Source organism: Meleagris gallopavo, chromosome 4 (assembly GCF_000146605.3).
Source record: "Meleagris gallopavo isolate NT-WF06-2002-E0010 breed Aviagen turkey brand Nicholas breeding stock chromosome 4, Turkey_5.1, whole genome shotgun sequence".
Classification (NCBI taxonomy): domain Eukaryota; kingdom Metazoa; phylum Chordata; class Aves; order Galliformes; family Phasianidae; genus Meleagris; species Meleagris gallopavo.
The window spans coordinates 29,129,385-29,148,957 of NC_015014.2; the positions used below are offsets into that span (position 1 = coordinate 29,129,385).

Consider the following 19,573-nt stretch of genomic DNA (forward strand, 5'->3'; position numbering starts at 1 on the left):
AAGTATTTTTCTTCTGTGTGCATGTTCCCCTGCTAAAATTTCTTCATTTCCAAATGGTCTGACTCATCAGAGAACAGAGAACATCCTGTGCTATATTTTTCCTTTTAATCCCGTATTAATTTTCATTCTTATGTGAAGGTGGATTATAAATACTTAATGCTCTTATCTCCCCATATCAATCATTATCCCTTAAAATGTTTAACTTGTGAATGTCTCTTACCAGTTGCTTTACCACTTTACAGCTATAAAAAGTCCCTGAAGCTTTGCAGTTGTACATGCTTGTAAGGGATATCAGCAGTATCACTCATGCACGTCTATCAAGAAGAGGCAGCTCGGGTTTCCAGACATGAATCAACCCTTCATAAAACTGACTTTTTGTTTTTAACTCACACATGAGAGAGCTGCAGCAACTGTGTAGAGGAAATTCTGTTTCTGTTCTTTAAAACGAAGTGAGCGTGTTTTCTGGTGCCATTTAGTTTTATTGGACTATTACAAAAAATAATCCCCATACCAAACTCTGAATCTCCACCGTTCACAGAATGCTTCCTCCAGCTTCACTGAACCATCAGGAATGGGTACTCTGCTTAAACATCTTCAAAGTGGATAACACTGTTGGCTTCTATACTATCTGTGTCAATTTTTTCAAGGCTCATCTTGATTAGCACAAAAAGCTATGTCAGTTGAGATCTGTAGAACCAAATCAAAAAGATCACTCGTAAATTGCAGTAAATGTTTTTAATGTATGTCAGTAATTTAGAGATGCCAAACTGTGTCCCATCTTCCAGCTTTTTAAAGTTCATTCTTACAAAATCAGCAATTATTGCATCTACATTTTTAGTTGTGAAATTTGTACTTAGTACACTTTTTGAAACTAACTCTCTCTGAATTTTTTTTGAAAATAATATGGTTTCTTTTCTGAATCCTTTGATTTAATTTCAATGGCTAAGTTCCTATATATCATCACAGAGTGCAGACAGTATTGCTAAAGCTATTTTGCTATATCATCTTGCTATTATCTTGCACGTTTTATTGTATTTGTTTCCTTAAATCTGTATATGTAATAAGTATGATCATTTCTTGTGGATTTTTTATCAGGGTGACCCTGGTTCGTCTGCTGCAGGAATTAAGGTAATTAAACACTGAAAGCAGTTGTACAGGGAGAAGAGGGGTGGCTGATCAGTGTTACTTTGTTGTGTCACAGACTTTTCAGGTAATGTTATGATCTTCCCCAATCCTATTTTTAATTCCTTTTGACAGATATCATGTTATTCATTTCTTTTCTTTGTTTAGGGTGAACCTGGTGAATCTGGACGGCCTGGACAAAAGGTATTAGTTGGAAATGTTTGTGTTCTTTTTCTTCACTGTTGGATTTGTGATAAGTCTTGTTATGTTAAACTGTTTTTACACTAGGATGAGCCCAATGTAGTGCTATGTAGCAGCTTGTACAATATGGCATACGATCATTTTGTATTATAAAAAGCACAGGAATGATAACACTAATTAGCATGAAAAGTAGTGACAGAATAACACACCTCCTCTTCTAGCATCAGAACACTTCTTGCATTGAAAGCTTACCCAACTGCAGCTGGCAAGACTAACAACAAATGGCTCTGCTACTTGAATGATCGCAAGTTAACTTTGCATGTTTGACTGAATATTAACCTTCAGCCTGTAGTACATTATTACATCTAATTAGGAAGAAAATAAATGTTGACTGGAATCCCTTTGCTATGTATTTATAAGGGAAATCAAACTATCAGAGATGCACAGTGTGTTTGGGAGGACAGAGACTGGGTAATGCTGCTCCATTCTTTCTTCCTGGGGAAGAAATTCCCCTGGGTGCTGCATAGTTGATGATGTTTTTGCAAGTAAAGATCCAGCAGGAGCTGTAATCACTCTGTGCTGCAAGAGGCCATGAAGCTGGGTAATTTCCCTTTTGAATCCATAGTACATCAGACAGTGAATGCTTTGCCTTCAGCTGCCTTTCGGGAGAGTAGGAGGTAGGTCCTGCTGGGAGAGCTGCTGGAAGGGCAAAGAGAAGAGGCAATGAGGGTACCAGATTTTTGCTCTGCAATACCTGGTTTCCCCCTGAAGCCTTCAGCATCATTCTTGTATCTTATAACATTGAAAAATTCCTACTGCTGTTAGGGTGGAGCAGAACCCAGTGGAAAGTTGAGTGTGCAGATGTTCCAGCCTAACCAGCTGTATAGTGAGTGGCACTACTACTGTTTTCTAATACTCAAGGCCTTGGGGTGACTAAGCAAAATCTCAAAACACTTATTAATATAAAATAAGAAGTTGAGTCTTTTTGTTTGAGAAATTTTAGTTACCATCAGTTAAAACAGACTAAACAAAGACTATAACAGTAGTAAATGCAGTTCTTTAGTAAAACAGTTTTAATTAGAGAAAGTAATCATGGTAGCTTGAAGCTATCTAGTCTGTGGAATCATTCAGCATGTGCATTCTCTAGCGTGTGCTTTGCTGGGGCAATAAACTAGAAAATGCACTTAAGAGCCTGTTGAGATTCATTCTCTCATTAGCTGGCTGCCATGGAGGTAAAAGCAGCAGTGATTTATCAGCAGGCTCCTGCAGGATCTCAGTCTCCAGGCACTCAGGTTTGATCTCATTTACATAACATAGATAAGTGAGAAGTACATGGCTCAGACTTTCTATAGTGTCAGCTTGTTGTTTGCACCAAAGGGACCTTAATGTGTTCTTTCCACATCACCTCACAAGCTCCCAATATGCCACCTCCCTGTCTCCAGCCACGGCCAGCAGGTCCCATAATGCGATTGCTCTGAGTGCATCCTCCAGCCAGGTGTCCCACAGATACCACTCTGCCTCTGCTCAGTGGGGACTCTTTCACCTCATCAGGGGCTGTAGGGACCTTTGTCCGAACAAACTCGTGTGTCATCCCTTTGCATCACCTCTCTTCTGCCTCATGCCCCATTCTTTTTTCCTTTCTGTATCTTCCTTCCTTATATATTACTTCTCCCTCCTCTTCTGGTTACTCCTTATCCATCTTCTAAAAGAACAGGTAAATATTGAGCTACCCACCTGAATAATACTTACATGAAATGAGATGTATTGGTGCCTGAGTGGCCTGTCAAGGCTATTGTGTGCCACATGTTGTATCACGACAGAACAAACTTAGTGTGATGAGAAGTTAGTATACAGTTTCTCCTTCTTTAAAAATTATTCTTCTCAAAAATTGTGCTTGTATCTTTCATATTAGAACAAGTCCAGAAAGTAAAGTGTTAAACACTCATCTACAATGCTAACTATAATGAAACATTTGTGATTTCATTATGTATGACATTCTTTGACGTATCTTGGACTGGCATCTTAATTGTTTTAGATTGCTGTGAATACAAACTGGCTTTGCTGGATCCTTTCTGCTTGTTATGTTTGGGTCCCTAGGGTTTAGATCTTTCCCGAGATTAAGCACTGACCTACTGCAGCAATACTAATAGATTTATCAGTTGCGATCATTCATATGCTGTGCTTAGAAATGAAACTTAGTGTTCCACAGTTGGATAAGAAAAAGTCATGTTAGCAGTGTGGTGTGTGGCTGCCCAGCTGAGATACTTGACAGAGGAGAGAGATTTTGGAGCCAGCACTTCATCAAGCATGGGTGTAATGAAGACTTTTTAATGGATTATTCTTTTGCAAGACTGACAACCCATTTCCTGCTTTACTAAGTGTTAGGCAATAAACCAAGAGCTAGTAGAGTCTACTGAAAATTGTATCCTAGCCACCATTCTTTCATCTAATTTTATAGTTAATGTTTTAAGAGTGGATTCTTTCCTGTGCTTTTAGGTAGTCTGATAACTTAAAATGTTGGAGTAACTGAAATGTATTATTAGAGCCTTCCATAATATGTAAAGTTACTCTATTTGGTAAAGCAATTTGCAGACCCTGTATTGTGTTCTTCAGTTGTGGTGGAACATAATTTTGTTACTAGCACTTTCACTCTGTTTAATACTATTGTCTCAAAGTAATGTTTTTGGGTTCTGTAGGAACATCTATATTATGCATACATACATTTGTTTGTTGTATGTATCTATTATAGCTGAGTGTACAAATATGTGTATGTGTATGTATATACACAAGTAAAATTTTTCAATAGCAAAATCTATAGCCCTAACCACAGAGCTGAAATGTGGATCTCTATAAAGCTCAAGCATGTACAAAATCTGGAATACAGTTCAACTCATAATAAAGATAAAAGTTGGCTTCAGAGTTCAGACCGGTTCCAGAAAGTTCAGGGAATATTCACAACCAAGGCATTGGTTTGAATCCATCTGTGTATTAAAGTAAAATCTCCAGCCTTTAAAATAATGTTTTCTTCATATGTTACTACTACTTTTTTTTTTTTTCTGTTCATCATTTTTATTTCCCTAGATGACATCTTTCTGTTTAGTTGGTATCTCAAAATGGCCACGTGTCAGAATGCTGTGCTAGCCTTTCTTGTGTTAGACTAATATCAACTTTGCATCAAAGGAAATACATTCAGTTCTTGATCCTCATTACTAATTTACCCTTTTAAATGCTGTGCTGTAGGTCACTTTATTACAATTTTAAATAAGCAAGATATTTCTGGGTAAAGCAATAAAAGGTTAGATTATCACCAGCCTTTATGACACCATGTATATTCATAGATAAATATCACGCACTGAAATAATGCAACAGATAGCTCTATAAAGACAATGCTCCAGCTGTAATTAGGTAGTTCTGCTTGAATTGCACAATTTAAACCTGAATTGCATGGTGGCTAAATCAGGCAGTCAGGCAGCACAACATCTATCTCAGAGTTGAAAATGGAACAGAATTAAACATCTGTTGTAAGCATAGAATTTAAATGGCAGCCTAGGAAATGAACCAATGTTGCTTGTTTTCTTCTCATTTAGTTGCCAAAATAATGAGAATTCATTCTCAGTTTTTCTGACGTGGATTTTGATGTTGTCATAGCATCAGAGGTTCCCAGAAGATATTTAAATTCTTAAATGGTACATTCAGAAAGCTGCATTTAAATCACTAATTTTGAAAATATCAGTCCCGCTTGAACTGACTAGTAGTCACCTGTGCTCTTTTATTTTGCTACAGAATATATAGGTGTGTTCACTGCATAGTGACCCTAACTGAATAATGTCTGTAATATTATGCAATTTTCCTGTATAGGGTGAACCAGGTCTTCCTGGGCTTCCTGGACTCCCTGGGATAAAGGTAAATAAACTGTAGTCTCTGTGGTACTGGGGGGGCACCACAAAGAGGGGAGGGACTGCAAGGATGTGACTAAAGTAGTCCTACTGTGCTCATACAGCATCTGAGTCTCTGATATTGAGATTGTCTCTGATTAACACAGGAAGGTTTTGTATGGGAAATTGGTTTAAGTAATGAAACAGTACATCTTATAGTAAAATGTGAAGCAAACCATTGCCTTATCTGGGAAATAAGGATTCCGCTGCTTAAAAATATCTAATATTGGTAGTCCTTTATTTTTCTTTGTAATGTAAGAGTTTTGGCATTTGTGACATTGTGATTGTACCAAGTTTTACTTGGTTTCCATTTTGATGGCTACTTTCCAGTAGCAGTAATCTTACAGAATTTAGCAGGTCTCTCCAGCCGGCAAACTACATTCATTATACACAGACTGCAGAGAACTGGCTCTGTCAACAAAAATACTCTCTGCTCCATTACACAGAAGTGATTTCCACTGTGAAGTCAAAATGTTTCAATAAGATTCTATTCAGTATTAGCTACAGTCCCTGGTCTAATACCTGGTTTAGCTCCTGGCTTCCGGTTTGTCTGGGATCTTTAGGTAAGTTGATGCAAAAGACATGTGGTTGGTTTAGCTCTGGCATAAGTGGTTGCACTGGGAGTTGCAGACTCTTAGGCAGTTTGAGCTGCAACTGTACAGTGCTGTGCAAAGTCAGGATTTGCATATCCTGAGGGAGTGCTTGTTAGGTTGGCTGCTCCTCCTTTGTGGCAAAGATCCTTCTTTTGGAGGACAAAATCTCTGAAACTTTTTGTTTACATTCCATCATGAGCTTGTGCATACCTCAGGAGATGATTTATATTGCTTTTCCAATAAAAAGAGGAATAAGCCAAAGGCCAAACTTCTGTCTGTTTCGATAGGATTCGGTATCTATCTTATGGAATGCAATATTTACAGTGGTTTTCTCAAAGGACTTGTGAATTGCCACAACGTTCATGCATAATGTGTTTTCTGTGTTTCTAGTGAATTATGGGAATAATTGAAAGTGCATATTAAAGTTTGTATATTGTCATACCTGAAAATATAGTTCCCAGGGTGGACATTCTTTTTCTGCAAGAATGACCTCTACATCAACTGGTAAAGATCATGTAGCTGAGTTGTGATGAAACTGTATTTTCAAAAGCATCTTCAACAGAAATCCATGGTCTGTTTGCTTTACTAGGAAGCAAGGAGATAGCTCAGCTGGAGGTCAGTGCCAGCATCCTGGGAACACTCACCAAAACCAGCTAGGGTTATGGCTGTTCATGCCAACTATACAGTTTCATTTATTATCTCAGCATGGAACTTTAAAACAATTAAATATCTGATCTAGAATATTATTTCTGTTAGGCTTTATCTGTTGGTGGTAAAAGTGACTCAGAGGGTGCTTCAAAATCCACCTAAAAGGCAAAATGTGAAGTGAAAAATCAAAGACTCAAAAGTCTTGTATAAAAGTTTCTGATGAAATCCCTTGCAGCTAAAAAGCATTAGGATTCTCACTGTGCTTTTTGATCTTTCTTCTGTCCACTTCAATTGGAGTTACAGAATAGTCTCAAAATTTGTGTCTTCTTGGGATGCTCTAGAAATTACCATATTCTATTCATTTTCTGCTTAAGCAGTTTTGTACAGTTAGCCCTCATTGGCAAATACATCTGAAATATGTTAATTCATCTAGGTGTGCAGATTTATCTTATAACTGTTCCCCAGCCAAGCATTCTGAAAATCAGGTAAATAAATAGCAAGTGTTCATTTCCATTTGATATACAGTATCTCAAAGCACACAAGCGATTTTGAACGAATGAACTTGCTGTCTCAGGATCATTTTTACAGAGCTGTTGTGTTCTAAACAGCTATGGAATTGTTGGATATTGAGAGTCCAATGCAAGCAGACTTCTTCAAGGTATATGAGAAGAAATTGGGAAAAGGAGACTCCATGTCACCTAATTTTCAAAGAATTTCCATTAGTTCTTTCAGGTAGAGAAAACACAATCAAGACACAAGTTTATTCTTTACACAGGAAACTCTTGGATGTAATTCTTCTGCTCTTAGGTATTTATCCCATGACCATCCATTTAAGGAATTGAAGTCTCCTCTCGTCTATCCATTGAACTACAAATTTGCCTTCTTGTGAATGAAACTCTCTACAGTGGCAGTCTGTACTATGAAATACTTTAGGTAACCCTGCACTTACGTAGCACTCCTTACAAATGTTAAAGCAGCCTGTGAAAACACAAATGCCACAGCAAGAAGAGAATCATATCTTTCCAGCTGCATCTCATCTTTCTTCTCATGGTTGAAGAAAAGTCCCAAGGCATCCAGTCTAGTGTTCCTGAAAGCATATCCAGACTTCTTAAAGGATTAATAAATATTAATCACTGGAAAGTTTCACCTTCTTATAATGCCATTTCAATTAATTAATCAGTGTATATTCCCAGAAACCCATTAGAGCTCGGTTTAACATGACATTGGGATCCAAATGAATTGCAGTACTGCATGGACATGCAAGTATCACATCAGAATTCAGAGTATGCAGCAGGGTTGTTATTAATTATTCTTCTAGACTCATTCACTATGTCCATACGGATGTTTTGGGAGTTCTTCCTGTTCTTTTGCTGTCTCTCAGCATTGTCAGTTAGTGCCATGGAGGAAACACAAGTGCAGTCAGTTATTTCCAAGACAGTGATGAAGCTGTCTGTGACATGCTGGAGAAGTGTTTTTCAAGCACCTGTTGCTGTTTAGGAATGACTGGAAACTTAATGAGCCCCTGAATGTGTTGCACCATGTAATTTGGGATGCGAGTAAGGGACCTAAACACAGAATATTAATTCATCACTCTGATATCCCCCAACTGATGCTATGTAGATGCAGGATACTTTCTATGAAACACAAACTTTATATATCTGTTTTATCTCATAACTTTTATGGGATAACATGTACTAAGCAGAGCTAGCTTAGTGTAGTGGAAATCATGCACTCTCTTATTTGCTGGACTGTCAGACATCTCTCAAATCTGTGGTGTTGCATTTTCTGGCATTTAGGCAGTGCAGCCTTCAATTTCTTCACTGCAGAAGGAAGATTTCTGCAGGACACAAAGTTTTCTCAGTAACAGTACTTTATACACCATCTGAATTTTCTTCAACGTTTCTGCTCCAGTTTTAAAACAAATACTGAAACAAAGATTGTGATTACAACTGAGCTTTTATTTGATTATGTTCAAGAAAAATTCTATTAGTTGATTTGTCACAAGAAGTGAAGATACTTCTAGTCCTTCTGCTTTGAGAAGGGGCATTTTTCTGTGCATTCAAATCCATTGTAATTGCCTGACTAGACTTACCCATGTGCAGCCACTTGTATCTTTTTCTGCTTTAGACTGACTTCACTGGGCCTGTACCTGAGCAAGATTTCAGAAAAATAAGAACGTGGATAAGAATGTGGCTTTTTTTTTTTTTAAGTGAAAAGAAAAGCAGTTCTAATATTGATTTTTTTCTGTACTTAAATTTCTTTTTTTCTTTTCTCTTCATACTTAGAGCTCATCCTGTATCTTTTCTAATTCCACAGAAAGACTGCAAAATTTTCTACTTCATAGAACTTTTAAAAGAAAAAAAAAGCCTCTAGAAAAGCTGATATTCCTTTCATCTAGTGACTTCCAGTACAAAAGAAACCTCTCAGAGAAAATGAAAGGCAGAATTTTGAAGCTGGGAACACTTGTACGCAGCTTGTATTGTAAAAAAAAAAAAAAAGTTGTCCAAGTAGGAAAAAGAAACTGTGTACAATTGGTTAAACACCAAAAAGTAGAATACAATGATATATCCTTTTAGCTGAAAATGGGAGCTTATCTAAAAAATAGGATTTAAGACCTGCATTTGGACAGCTAATTTTTAGAAGCAGTTTTTCAGAACTAGCTCTATGCACTGGTATATTTATTTAAAAAATTAAAAAGACAGTAATGCTACTAACAGAATTCTGTTTCCAGAATGGAAGTATATAAATATGCATCTGTATGCATGTAGTTACATATCTAGCTTAGTTCATCCATTCCTGCCTGTCTGGTTTCCATATGCCGTGGCAGTAATCACTTGCGCAGGGTAGACAAGTCATTTTCCAGACTATTGAGAATCAAGGCCAGAAAATGAAATCATCATTAACATTGGATGGTAAGCATGTGTCAGAAGGATTTAGCTGGTTCTTCTTTTGGATATATGCAGTTCTTATTAATCTGTCATAAACTATATCCTCCAAATCCTGAAAGCTCTCGTTTTCTTTCCTGGAAGAGGCTGAAGTATAAGTAACTGCAATACAGGATGTCATTTGCCCTAAAGATAGTATTAGTTAAAAAACTGAGCTTGTAAAAATCTATTTCCCAGCATCTATTTCATAACATAGTTAAATTTTTCTTTATACTTACAAAAATCAATCTAAATCCAAATTTTGAATGCAACTGAACAATCTGAGAGCCCTATGTTCTGTTTTATTTGTTAAGTATTTCATTAGTCATAAGAAAGACACAGCAAAACGAAATCATTTATGTACCTCGAGTATGCAATTTTATGTGGTCAGAAATTAGTGCGTGCAGTAAAATTCTTTATATTTTTAAAGTAACAAAATAAAATTGTTAGACTCGGAATGTAACTGTTCTAAAGGAAATCAACTGGGGCCAGGCTTTTAATAATTTAGCAGATCAGTCATTGCAAAGAATTAAAAATGAGATGCTTATTACAAAAAATGTTTTTATTCTAATCCTCGAAAATAGGTACTATGCTGACTTGAATTATAATTAGCCTTTAAGTAAGAAGAATTTGATATGACTAATACATGCAAAGTTAATCAGAATTATTGCTGCAGAGTTATTCTTTAACACTCTTCCAAAGCAGCATATGCTCCAAGCAGGCAGAACTTAAAAACAGTGAGAAAATCAGCTCACTAAAGAATAACAAATGTCATACAAAGTAGGGTTAGTTATGAAGCTTCAGGGTTTTAGACAGGTTTTGAAGTACTATATTTTGTTTCTCTAAATGAATCATAAAGGCTGAACGTGCATTTGGAAATTCAAAACCAGAATTGTTTTTCTAAGTTTAGAGACAGATTTGAGTGTGAAGATATTGTTTCAAATGTGATGAGTGAGCCAGACAACCTGTTCAGCTGGCCATTTTTGGAGCCAGTTCTGAGCTGATATGAAAAGACTTAACAAAGGCTTCATAAAGTGGGGTTAGTTTTTTATCAGATTTCTTTCCACCTTGCTCACTTCCTTCTTATGAACTGAATACTGGAGTCCTCCTGAAATCAAAATTCCCACGGACTTAAGGCTATATGTAAAGTCCTTCTAATGCCCTTAACACTGAGAAAATATGAAGTGCCATTCACTGACCTGTATGGCCTAAGACACTCTGAGTTTCTGAGGCATTGCTGCCCTGGAACTGAGTGCCACAGATTCCTTAAGAAGCAGCAGGTTAGGTTTGAGCAAGTACAGCTTCATCAGCTGCTACAGCACTGCACCTCTGTTTTAAAGACTTCGGGAAATGTATTTGTATTGGTTATCAATCTCAGAAATGAAATCTGGGGGCAACAAATGGCAATTTCTGGAAAATGAGGGAAAATATCAGTGAACCAAATTCAATGTTTCTAACTTTGTTGTTCTCTATATGGCCTTACACCTGGGTTTTTGGATGTTTTTTTCTTGCTAGATTTTGTTCTGTGTATCTTCAACTTCGTAGGATTCTTTCAGTAGCATTAGACAAGGACAGTGCATCAGTTTTTTTTAAATGACTATCAGTGAGTTAGGATGATATTTAAGACAAGCACACCTTGGTCTCTTCAGTGAATAAAATGGGGACCTGTCCACGTCTGCTCTGATTAGAAGGAACACCTTGGGCTCTGCCAAGTTCTGTGGCTTGTGAGGAGTTTGTCCCCACTACCAGGTGTTGGGAGCATCTAGAGAATGCTTGGACCTACAGGAAGGAGTTTGGAAGCTCCAACCTGCCTGAGTGTGGGCCACATTAGGTCTCTGTCAGCATACAGATGAGGCCTGTCAGAACAAAGTTTCAAATAATTCCATTGCTTTGTGTTTCAGCTGTGCTGTGAAACGAGGACAGAATTACGTTGTTTATAAAGGTTGTCATCAAGCTAGTGACATTTAAAAAAGCAATTAGCATGGCAAGTGGAATTGTAATTGTTGTACCTTTCTTGAACAAAAGTTCATGTTTTAGCCAGTTATATGTTCTATAAAAATTAAAACAGTGACAGTGAACAGCATGTCTTGGAGTTAACCTCTAATATCAAAGCTAGCCTCTGCCTCAGTCCATAAAAGCTTTGATCATCATGAAACAACCAGTTATTAATATGTCTAATTAGTAATCCTCAAAAAAAAAAAAAAGACTATCCTCTGAAGTAAATTACAAGGTTTTTTTTACTTCTAGTTCTGATGAAGCTTACATAACTTAGGTGTACAGCATGCAATTATAGGGCCCTTTTCTCTTCACGCATTTTATGATTAGGGGTGAAAATTACCATTAACAGGGTTTCTGAGAAGCAGCATCTCATTTGCTCTCTGACCCAGTGGTATTCCTACATTTGACAAATGTTTGAAGGTGAAAATGAGCAGGCACAGAGGTCATCCCTTTATCTGTTAAAATGTTAACATCTCAGGCTGTTAGGGGTTGTTTCTAAATGATAGCAAATCGCTCCTGTAAAATGGAAGTAACTCACAAGCTTGTTGATTTATTTAATAGCACATTGCCTCTGTTGTATGATTGATGCAAATTGCTCCAAGCTCTAACAGTAAGTGGAGTTTAAATGCTGAGATTGATGTTGTTGACTTTGTGTACTATGTGGTGATTTCTAAGCTTTTATTTCATAACTATGCCAAAGGGTTGAACTAAAACTTATGGGGAGTCATCATTTGCTGATGGCTTTTTATGCAGCTTGTAAACTGTATCTCAAGTGAGGCATTTCCTTACTCTGTTTTCACAAGCTACCTGCTTAACTTTCCTCTTTCCAGATGTCCTGTTCCCTGCCTCTGCTTTAGCAGGCAAAGTGGCTTGTGGTAGATTCTCTCCAGATAAAACTTTATTGTAAGAAACTATAGTGAGTTGTTTAGAAAAGTATTATAAAGCTTGGTTACTGTGATTCCTTGCATTCCTTTCAGTGTTTCACAGTTGTTTAGAGATGATTCTTGCCTATGCAAGGATTTTGAGGTTGGGAGATCCCAAGGCAAGAATGAAATCACCTCAGAGAGCAGCCTCAGCAGGCCTTTTTACTCTTACCTTACTAAGAGGAAACTGTTTCCCTTCTATTTCACACATCACTGGCAGCACTAAGCTTGATAGATTCTCATTTCTTTCTGTGGTGTGTGGCACAGAGGGTAACTGCTGTGTGTTAACCCTGGTAGGCAACTGAGCATCAGCCACTCGCTCATTCCCCACAGCAGCATGAGAAAACAAACTGGAAAGGTTAAAGTGAGGGAAATGGCACACTGAGGTGGTTTGAAAAGGGAAACAAAAACAAAGCCAAGAAAAACAAGTGATGGAAAAAATGAACCCAGATGCTCAACACCAGCTGACCAATGCCCAATCAGCCCCCATATAATGGCAGCCTCAGCCAACTTCGCCTGCAGTTTTTATTCCTGTATGGTATGGAGTACCCTTTTGGCCATTTTGGTTCAGCTCTCCTGGCTCTGTCCCCTCCCAGCTCCTTGTGCCTCTCCAGGATCCTTGTAGGCCAGGCTGTGAGAATTACAGAAGGTCTTGGCGCTGCATGAGCACTGCTCTGTGACACCTGAAACATCAGCGTTGTTTTCATCACAAATCCAAAATAAAGTTATGAGGAAAATTAACTCTGTTGCAGCCAAAATCGGTATAATAACATAAAGCAGAAGGATGGCAGCATTTGTTGAACAAAATGCAGGGTATAGCTGGACAGTTGAATGGAGTCTGTTTCTAATGTAAACATTTTTCTCTGAATAATGGAGACAGAAATGCCAGAAACAAAGCTGGTGCAGACGTTATCTCCACTGGCTGGGAATGGTGCAGAAGTGTGCCTGAGTGCTTTGGTTAACACCTTGTGTTGTGGTTACAGGTGAAATTTGAGATAGTGCAGAGGATACTGCTTAGTTTCAAAGCATCTGAACAGATTGTTTTTCTACTTAGAAGCTTAGTTAGGACGGCAAGCCAGAGCTGTTTTTTAACCTACTTATCCTCACCAGTACTGTATAGAGAATTGCATGTTTTTCTTTATGTAGCCAAATCCTATCTACCTCAGTTTTGTTTTGTGTGATAAGAACAGTCTGCAGGATCACGTTCAACTCAACATTCATTGTCATCCCTAAGTCTTCCTCAGCAGAGCCGCTACTCAGCCGGTCAGGTCCTATCTTTCCTGATACACTTGTTATTCCACTTCACATTTGATAATCTTTTAAAGCTCTGCATTGTGTAAGATCTGTACTCTAGTTATGCTAATTAAGCCAGCAGTTTCCTCCATCATCCATTCTTTCACTTTTTCTTGTCTCTGCACATCAACCTGAGAAATACTTTAAGCCTTACTACTGAAAAGATTGAATTGCAGAGCCACTGCATGTTTCTTCTGCTTGAAGTCATCAATTAGCCCTGCTAAAGTCATTATTAAAACAATCAGGGGCCACTAAGTGCCTCCTCATAAAATAATAGAAATTGCATTGTTGTCCATTTACTGACATAAAAGCATTTCCATCTACAGTGGTAACTTAATGTTGCTCTTGCAGGTGTGCGCTGATACAAAGAATTAAGTAAACTGTTGTGGGTTGTCTTTCCTAAATGACAGCTAAATGCCCTTCTCTGGGACACGTTTGTCATTGTTTGTTCCTTTGTTTTTATTATGAATTCTGAACCGCAGCCAGATGGAACTTCACGTTAGAAAATGTCTATTTAGTGTTGGCATATCTTTGAATTTTTTTGATCTTCTAAGTTGAAGTCACTGAATGCTCCTCAGTATGGCCACATGAAAATTTTCTCTGGTTATAGATTTGCTACAGACCTTCTTTTCTTGGGCTGCTAATGATGGATTGTTGATGAGAGCACAGATGAATATACAAGAACATTTGCTAACTTGCTCACTCACTGCAGCATGTCTATATTTCTGTGCGGGCAAAGAGGTGAAGAGAACTGTTATCCAACTGTTTCTATTTACTGTCTCCATATGCTGTCAGTAATTAAATCAATACAGGATTATGATACTTCTATCTTTTTAGCTATTTAAAGAAGCATTTGATGACTAATTTATGATCATCAAGTTTGGTGATATTGTAAAAATCTATACTAATTGGGTTATACGACTGATTTTTAAAATTTACAATACTTTGTGGGTAAGTCTCCTTGATTCAAGTTTGTGTGAAAAGTAGAAAATTAGGTAGCAGGAAGCCTTGTTCAGGAGAGGTTGTTACGGAAAACATAGGGCTTCTTCATTTTTCGCTGTTCCTCTTCAGCCACAGTGATAGGTTAAAAATAAAAAGGGGCAAACAAAATATTTACTCCCTTTCTCAATGCTGCATGTGCTGCATCTCAGCTTGATTGCTGCTATTTGTCTGTTATGTTTGTACAAACTAATGGGCAGGAAGGGGCCAGAACAGTGAAGGAACAAGGAGCTGTGGCTCTTTGCCACCTGTTCACAGCTACGGAAGTTGTGTGGATGTGGACAACTGAAGTACTTTCATGTCAGAATGAGGAGGGATAGTGCAGTGCTGATGCATTATACTTTTGATCTGCTTTCTTGCAATGATGTAGCTGACTCCCTTGAAAATGCATCGCAACAGTACCATCTGGCCTCTGTTTGTCATTACTTTGTCATACCCTCACCCCGTCTGCCCATCCACTCACTGCCTCATAAAACATGACTGAAATGAATGATCCTTAACCTCATAAAAAAACAATGTGTGACACCTTCTGTTTCATTTGCATTTTATATGCTGCGTGATGGCTTGATATAAGAATGTATACTGATGAAAGTTGCTTAAATTTTAAAGTACTTTTCTATAACTCTTCCATCATAGCAGGATGTGCTGATGATACACGAAAAATGCAGCCAAAAGAAACTAGTGTTACTGTACGTACACACTGCTAAATAATTAACCTCACGTTCCTCTCATGCTGTGCTTTTCAAGGGTGAACCAGGTTTCATTGGTCCACAGGGAGAACCTGGGCTGCCAGGGTTACCAGGAACAAAGGTAAGGGCAGTTGAACAATGCTCCAATATAAAATCCCTTGGAGCAAGTTCAATTTTGTTAGCAGAGATCGTGCTAATGGTGTAAAAATCTTTTAGCCACAAATAAATAGTTGTCGTAAGTTTAGGTTAAAACCTACAGTACCTGGAAATATGAAGAGTTCTATTTCATGGACGAATGCAATGAAATACACGCCTTCATAGTGATGCCCTCAAACAATGTAAAGGCAGATACTTTATCCATTCATAATGTGAGTTTATTCATTGACTTTGTTTAATGTCAGCATCTCAAAAGTCACTTCTTTAAGAAGCAGAATATGCCTGCAAGAAGAAATTATGTTCTCATAACTATTTTAGAAGAAATCTTAAAAGTTTGTGCAGACATTAGAACTTTGATAATACATACCAGACTGTAAAATACAGTGCCTTTAAACATAGGTTTGTTGGGGTTTTTTTTGTACTACATACGGGTTTTTTTTAGCTGCTCTGTGGTGAAGATAGCATATTATGAGTTCTACAAATAATATTCATTAAGTCTCATAGTTCAGGAATTTTAATTCCACTTCTTTCAGAATAGGGAGGAAAATAGCTTTATAGGATCCTATATAAATCCAGAATATAATTTCTAAATCTTACTTTTTGAGAACACTGTGTTTACTCAAGAAAGAGTTCCCCAATCCACTGCTAGTTGTAGACGAGCTCAAAAATGTTTTCTCCTGATGTTTTGGTTTCTTTGCCATAACTGAGTAAGTTGCATGCTAAGAACTGCCCAATGTTTTGTGATATATGTGTACCTGCTTCCACAGGGTGACAGAGGAGAGGCAGGCCCTCCTGGGAAGGGTGAGCGAGGTGAAACTGGACTTCCAGGACAAAAGGTCAGTCTGATTGGAGTGTTTTGGTTAGGGGAACACCAGTAACACATAACACATCTTTTTTAGCTGGGGAAAAAAAAAAGAATGAGAACTGGGTCATTTTTTAAGTTTGAACTTTCTGATCATTGTAGTTACTGATTGCAGAGAAAATCCATTTTGCATGCTGTTTCTCCAGTCCTAATACATCTTGAAGATGCTAAGGCAGATTTTGTACTTGGCAAGCTAGTTTGTATTCCCCTGAATTACTGGGAAAAGAAGTTGTGGTAACACTTTATTTAATCTCCTTATTTAAGGATAGCTAAATGTCTTCTCTACTGTTTGACTAACATTTTTCAGGAGCAGTGAAACAACATAGATCATTCCCATAAAACAGTTTTAATGATGTCTACTCTTTACTAATGCCAATACTAATTTTCCTTTGGAAGGATGAAGTCTGTGGCCTTTGCATGCTGGTATTAAAGAATATATTACTCTGGATGCTATTAAATTCAAGGTCTTTACAGACTCATGATCTTGATCGTATAAAATTAAGCGATTTTGCTGTTCTGTAGTATAGTTAGTCATTACTAATTTCTTTTCCTCTGCGCTCTCATTCCATTATCATTTTTCTCCTCTCCATCTGCTGTCTTCCCTCAAACAGGGGAGAACAGGTGAACCTGGATCTAGAGGCCCCAAAGGGTCAAAGGTCAGTAGTAAAAAAAAAAAAACAAAAAAAACAACCTGTCTTTAGTGGAGTGATTAACACATTTATTTTACAATATGTTGTTTGTAACACTTCTCAGAAACTTCAGATATCCCTTTAAAGGACACTGTAGCAGATAATGCAGTGTTATTTATAAATGAAACATTCTAATTTTCAACTTCAACTGTTAGAACTGAATCTTGTGTATTTCAATCACTGCAACTCTATTTTCCTTTTTATTATAACATCTATCTCAATCAGCTCTTTTTTTCCTCATGCCACTTGGTTTCTCTCTTTGTAACTGATGTGAGTTAGTTCTCTCACATGCCACAAACTATCTCCTGACTATGCCTGTGAAGTTTCAATTAGTTTTTGCAATTATTTTGTGGAACCAAACTTGGTGGGGTGGGAATCAGTGGTATTTCAAAGACTGCCAAAAGAGAGATGCTGGCCAGTAAGTCCTACATAGGCAAGTTTTGTAGGTTACATTACTGTTCTACCTATTGTAATCAAAGTAGTTTGATTTTGTTTGTTTGGACTGTAAGCTTTTTTTTTTCTATGTCTATCTACTTATCAATCCCTCCATCCATTTATCTCTATATGGATATAATGGGTTCACATGTATGTAGAGAAAGAAAATACATGCTTTTAAAAATATTTCATACACTTTGCTCACTGGACTTTGCTCAAATACTGTGTTCACTGGACTCCTCCATGTTATGTTATGTTATGTTATGTTATGTTATGGGGTCAAATCAAAATTTGTTTAGGCAGTTCTTCAGTCTACTGTCAGAATAAAGATATCAAGACAATGTTGTAGGCTAGTAGGATATGGTTGCAGTACCTGAAAGAAAGGTCCTTAAATAACAGCCTTTCACAGTGCTTAAGGATATGATTAAGGATATGATTAGGAAATTGCCCCTTCACCTCACTCATTCCTGCCAAAAAGGAAAGTTAGTAAGTGAAGGAGCTGATGGGGCTATTAATGCATCAGAGTAAGAGCAGAAGAGTAAATCAGATTCGGTTGCCTCTAGTTCCTGGGCTCTTCCCAAATGCACCAGAAAGATAGAGATATCTCTTTTAATTCTCATTTTACCGAAAAGGCCTAGCTGTTTCTAAATTTTGGGTCACAGAAGTCAACTTAGGAGCGAGGATTGTTTTCAGCAACTCCAGTGACAGTTTCACTAGACGCTGGCAAGTCAATACTGTTGATCATGTCCTGCCACCAGCCTCCTCTCCATATTCTTCTTTCATCATCCCTACGACTGTTTTCTGTTTTATGGTTGTTGTTTTTTTTTCTTATTACTACTGGTGAGTTAACCATTCTTCCCTAACTTGTACCAGTGTTATAGAGATTTCAACAGGAGTAGCAGTTCTTTGCCAAATTCATTTTGAGTAATATAAAAATCGAAGAGCTTGTTAGGACTGTGAAGCAAAAAGAATCAGTCACTAGGTGTTGAGTTATGAAAGCAAACATGTTTGAAATTCCCTCCATCACTTGAAACAGATTACTAACAGCCAGGAGGATAAAGCTGTGTGCAATATGGTAAAGATCTTAAGCCTGTCACAGTGAGGGAGTAAAGGGACTTTAGTGGTGAAAGTATCTTTGTGTCTGCAGGAGAGGTAAGAACTTGGAGCAAGGAAGTTCAGAAGCTTAGTGGAGTCACAGTCATGGAAATAAATGTTTACACACTTTGAAACACACCTTTGAGGAAGTTACTAAGTGTTTTCCGACTTCAGACTGATTTTATTTCTCTTGCTTTTTCTTACAGCTTTTAATAGTAGTGCCATAAAGAGTAGAGAAGTTGTGTTTGTTACGGAGTTGGTAATCTCTTTTGTTGAGTCTTTGGTACAACTTATTCCAACCCAATACAGCACACAGTAGCAACTTGCATAGAACCAAGTACTTCATTGTTAACCCTGTCACAATACAGATGTTTAAGGAATTTCTGCTGTAACTAAGGTCTACATTCTATTAATAATGAGAAGCCTTTTTGTTTAACTGGGTTATTTAGGAGAAGCATGTTTAAAAGAGATGAACTACCTAATATACTGTCAGATGGCGTATTTGTTCTCAAATATCCCTTTTACCTAGGGTGATACAGGTGACAGAGGTGACACGGGATCTGTAGGTCCACGGGTAAGTCTACTTCTCATTTCAATCTTGTACTCTTGCATTCATTCTCTGCAATGAATCGAAATTGTGGCAGCAACTCCAGTTAATTAATCCAGAGATTGGTCACCTGACCCTGGTGGAAAGTGTGTTACTAATTTGCCTTTAATATGAGTAACAGTCCTTACTACTATTTGGCTTACTACTATTACCCTACTCACAGTTCGTGGGCAGACGTTCAGACGTTGCCCACAGGCAGCACAAAATTAGTGTATTGGAACCACTTCAGTGTTTAACTACAGTGGTTTCATTTATTTGCTTTCCCACTGCAGCACAATTCACTTAGTGACTTGCTCGTTTATTGAAAAAAATATTTTAAAAATCCTTTAAATGTAGTCTTTAGTTTAATGCTAAGTTATGTGGATGTAGTAGTACATTGGAAATACAACAAAACTCAATTAGGC

General features: G+C 37.5%; 1 protein-coding gene across 1 annotated transcript in view; it reads left to right on the forward strand.

Moving 5' to 3' along the window:
* COL25A1 (collagen type XXV alpha 1 chain) overlaps nucleotides 1-19,573 on the forward strand; it is a 60,046-nt gene that overhangs the window by 16,994 nt on the left and 23,479 nt on the right. Inside the window, exons 5-11 of the mRNA XM_031553071.1 lie at nucleotides 1,096-1,128; nucleotides 1,291-1,326; nucleotides 5,182-5,226; nucleotides 15,384-15,446; nucleotides 16,249-16,317; nucleotides 16,955-16,999; nucleotides 19,092-19,136. Coding sequence (XP_031408931.1) covers nucleotides 1,096-1,128; nucleotides 1,291-1,326; nucleotides 5,182-5,226; nucleotides 15,384-15,446; nucleotides 16,249-16,317; nucleotides 16,955-16,999; nucleotides 19,092-19,136 — 336 coding nt within the window. The remainder of the gene's footprint in view (nucleotides 1-1,095; nucleotides 1,129-1,290; nucleotides 1,327-5,181; nucleotides 5,227-15,383; nucleotides 15,447-16,248; nucleotides 16,318-16,954; nucleotides 17,000-19,091; nucleotides 19,137-19,573) is intronic.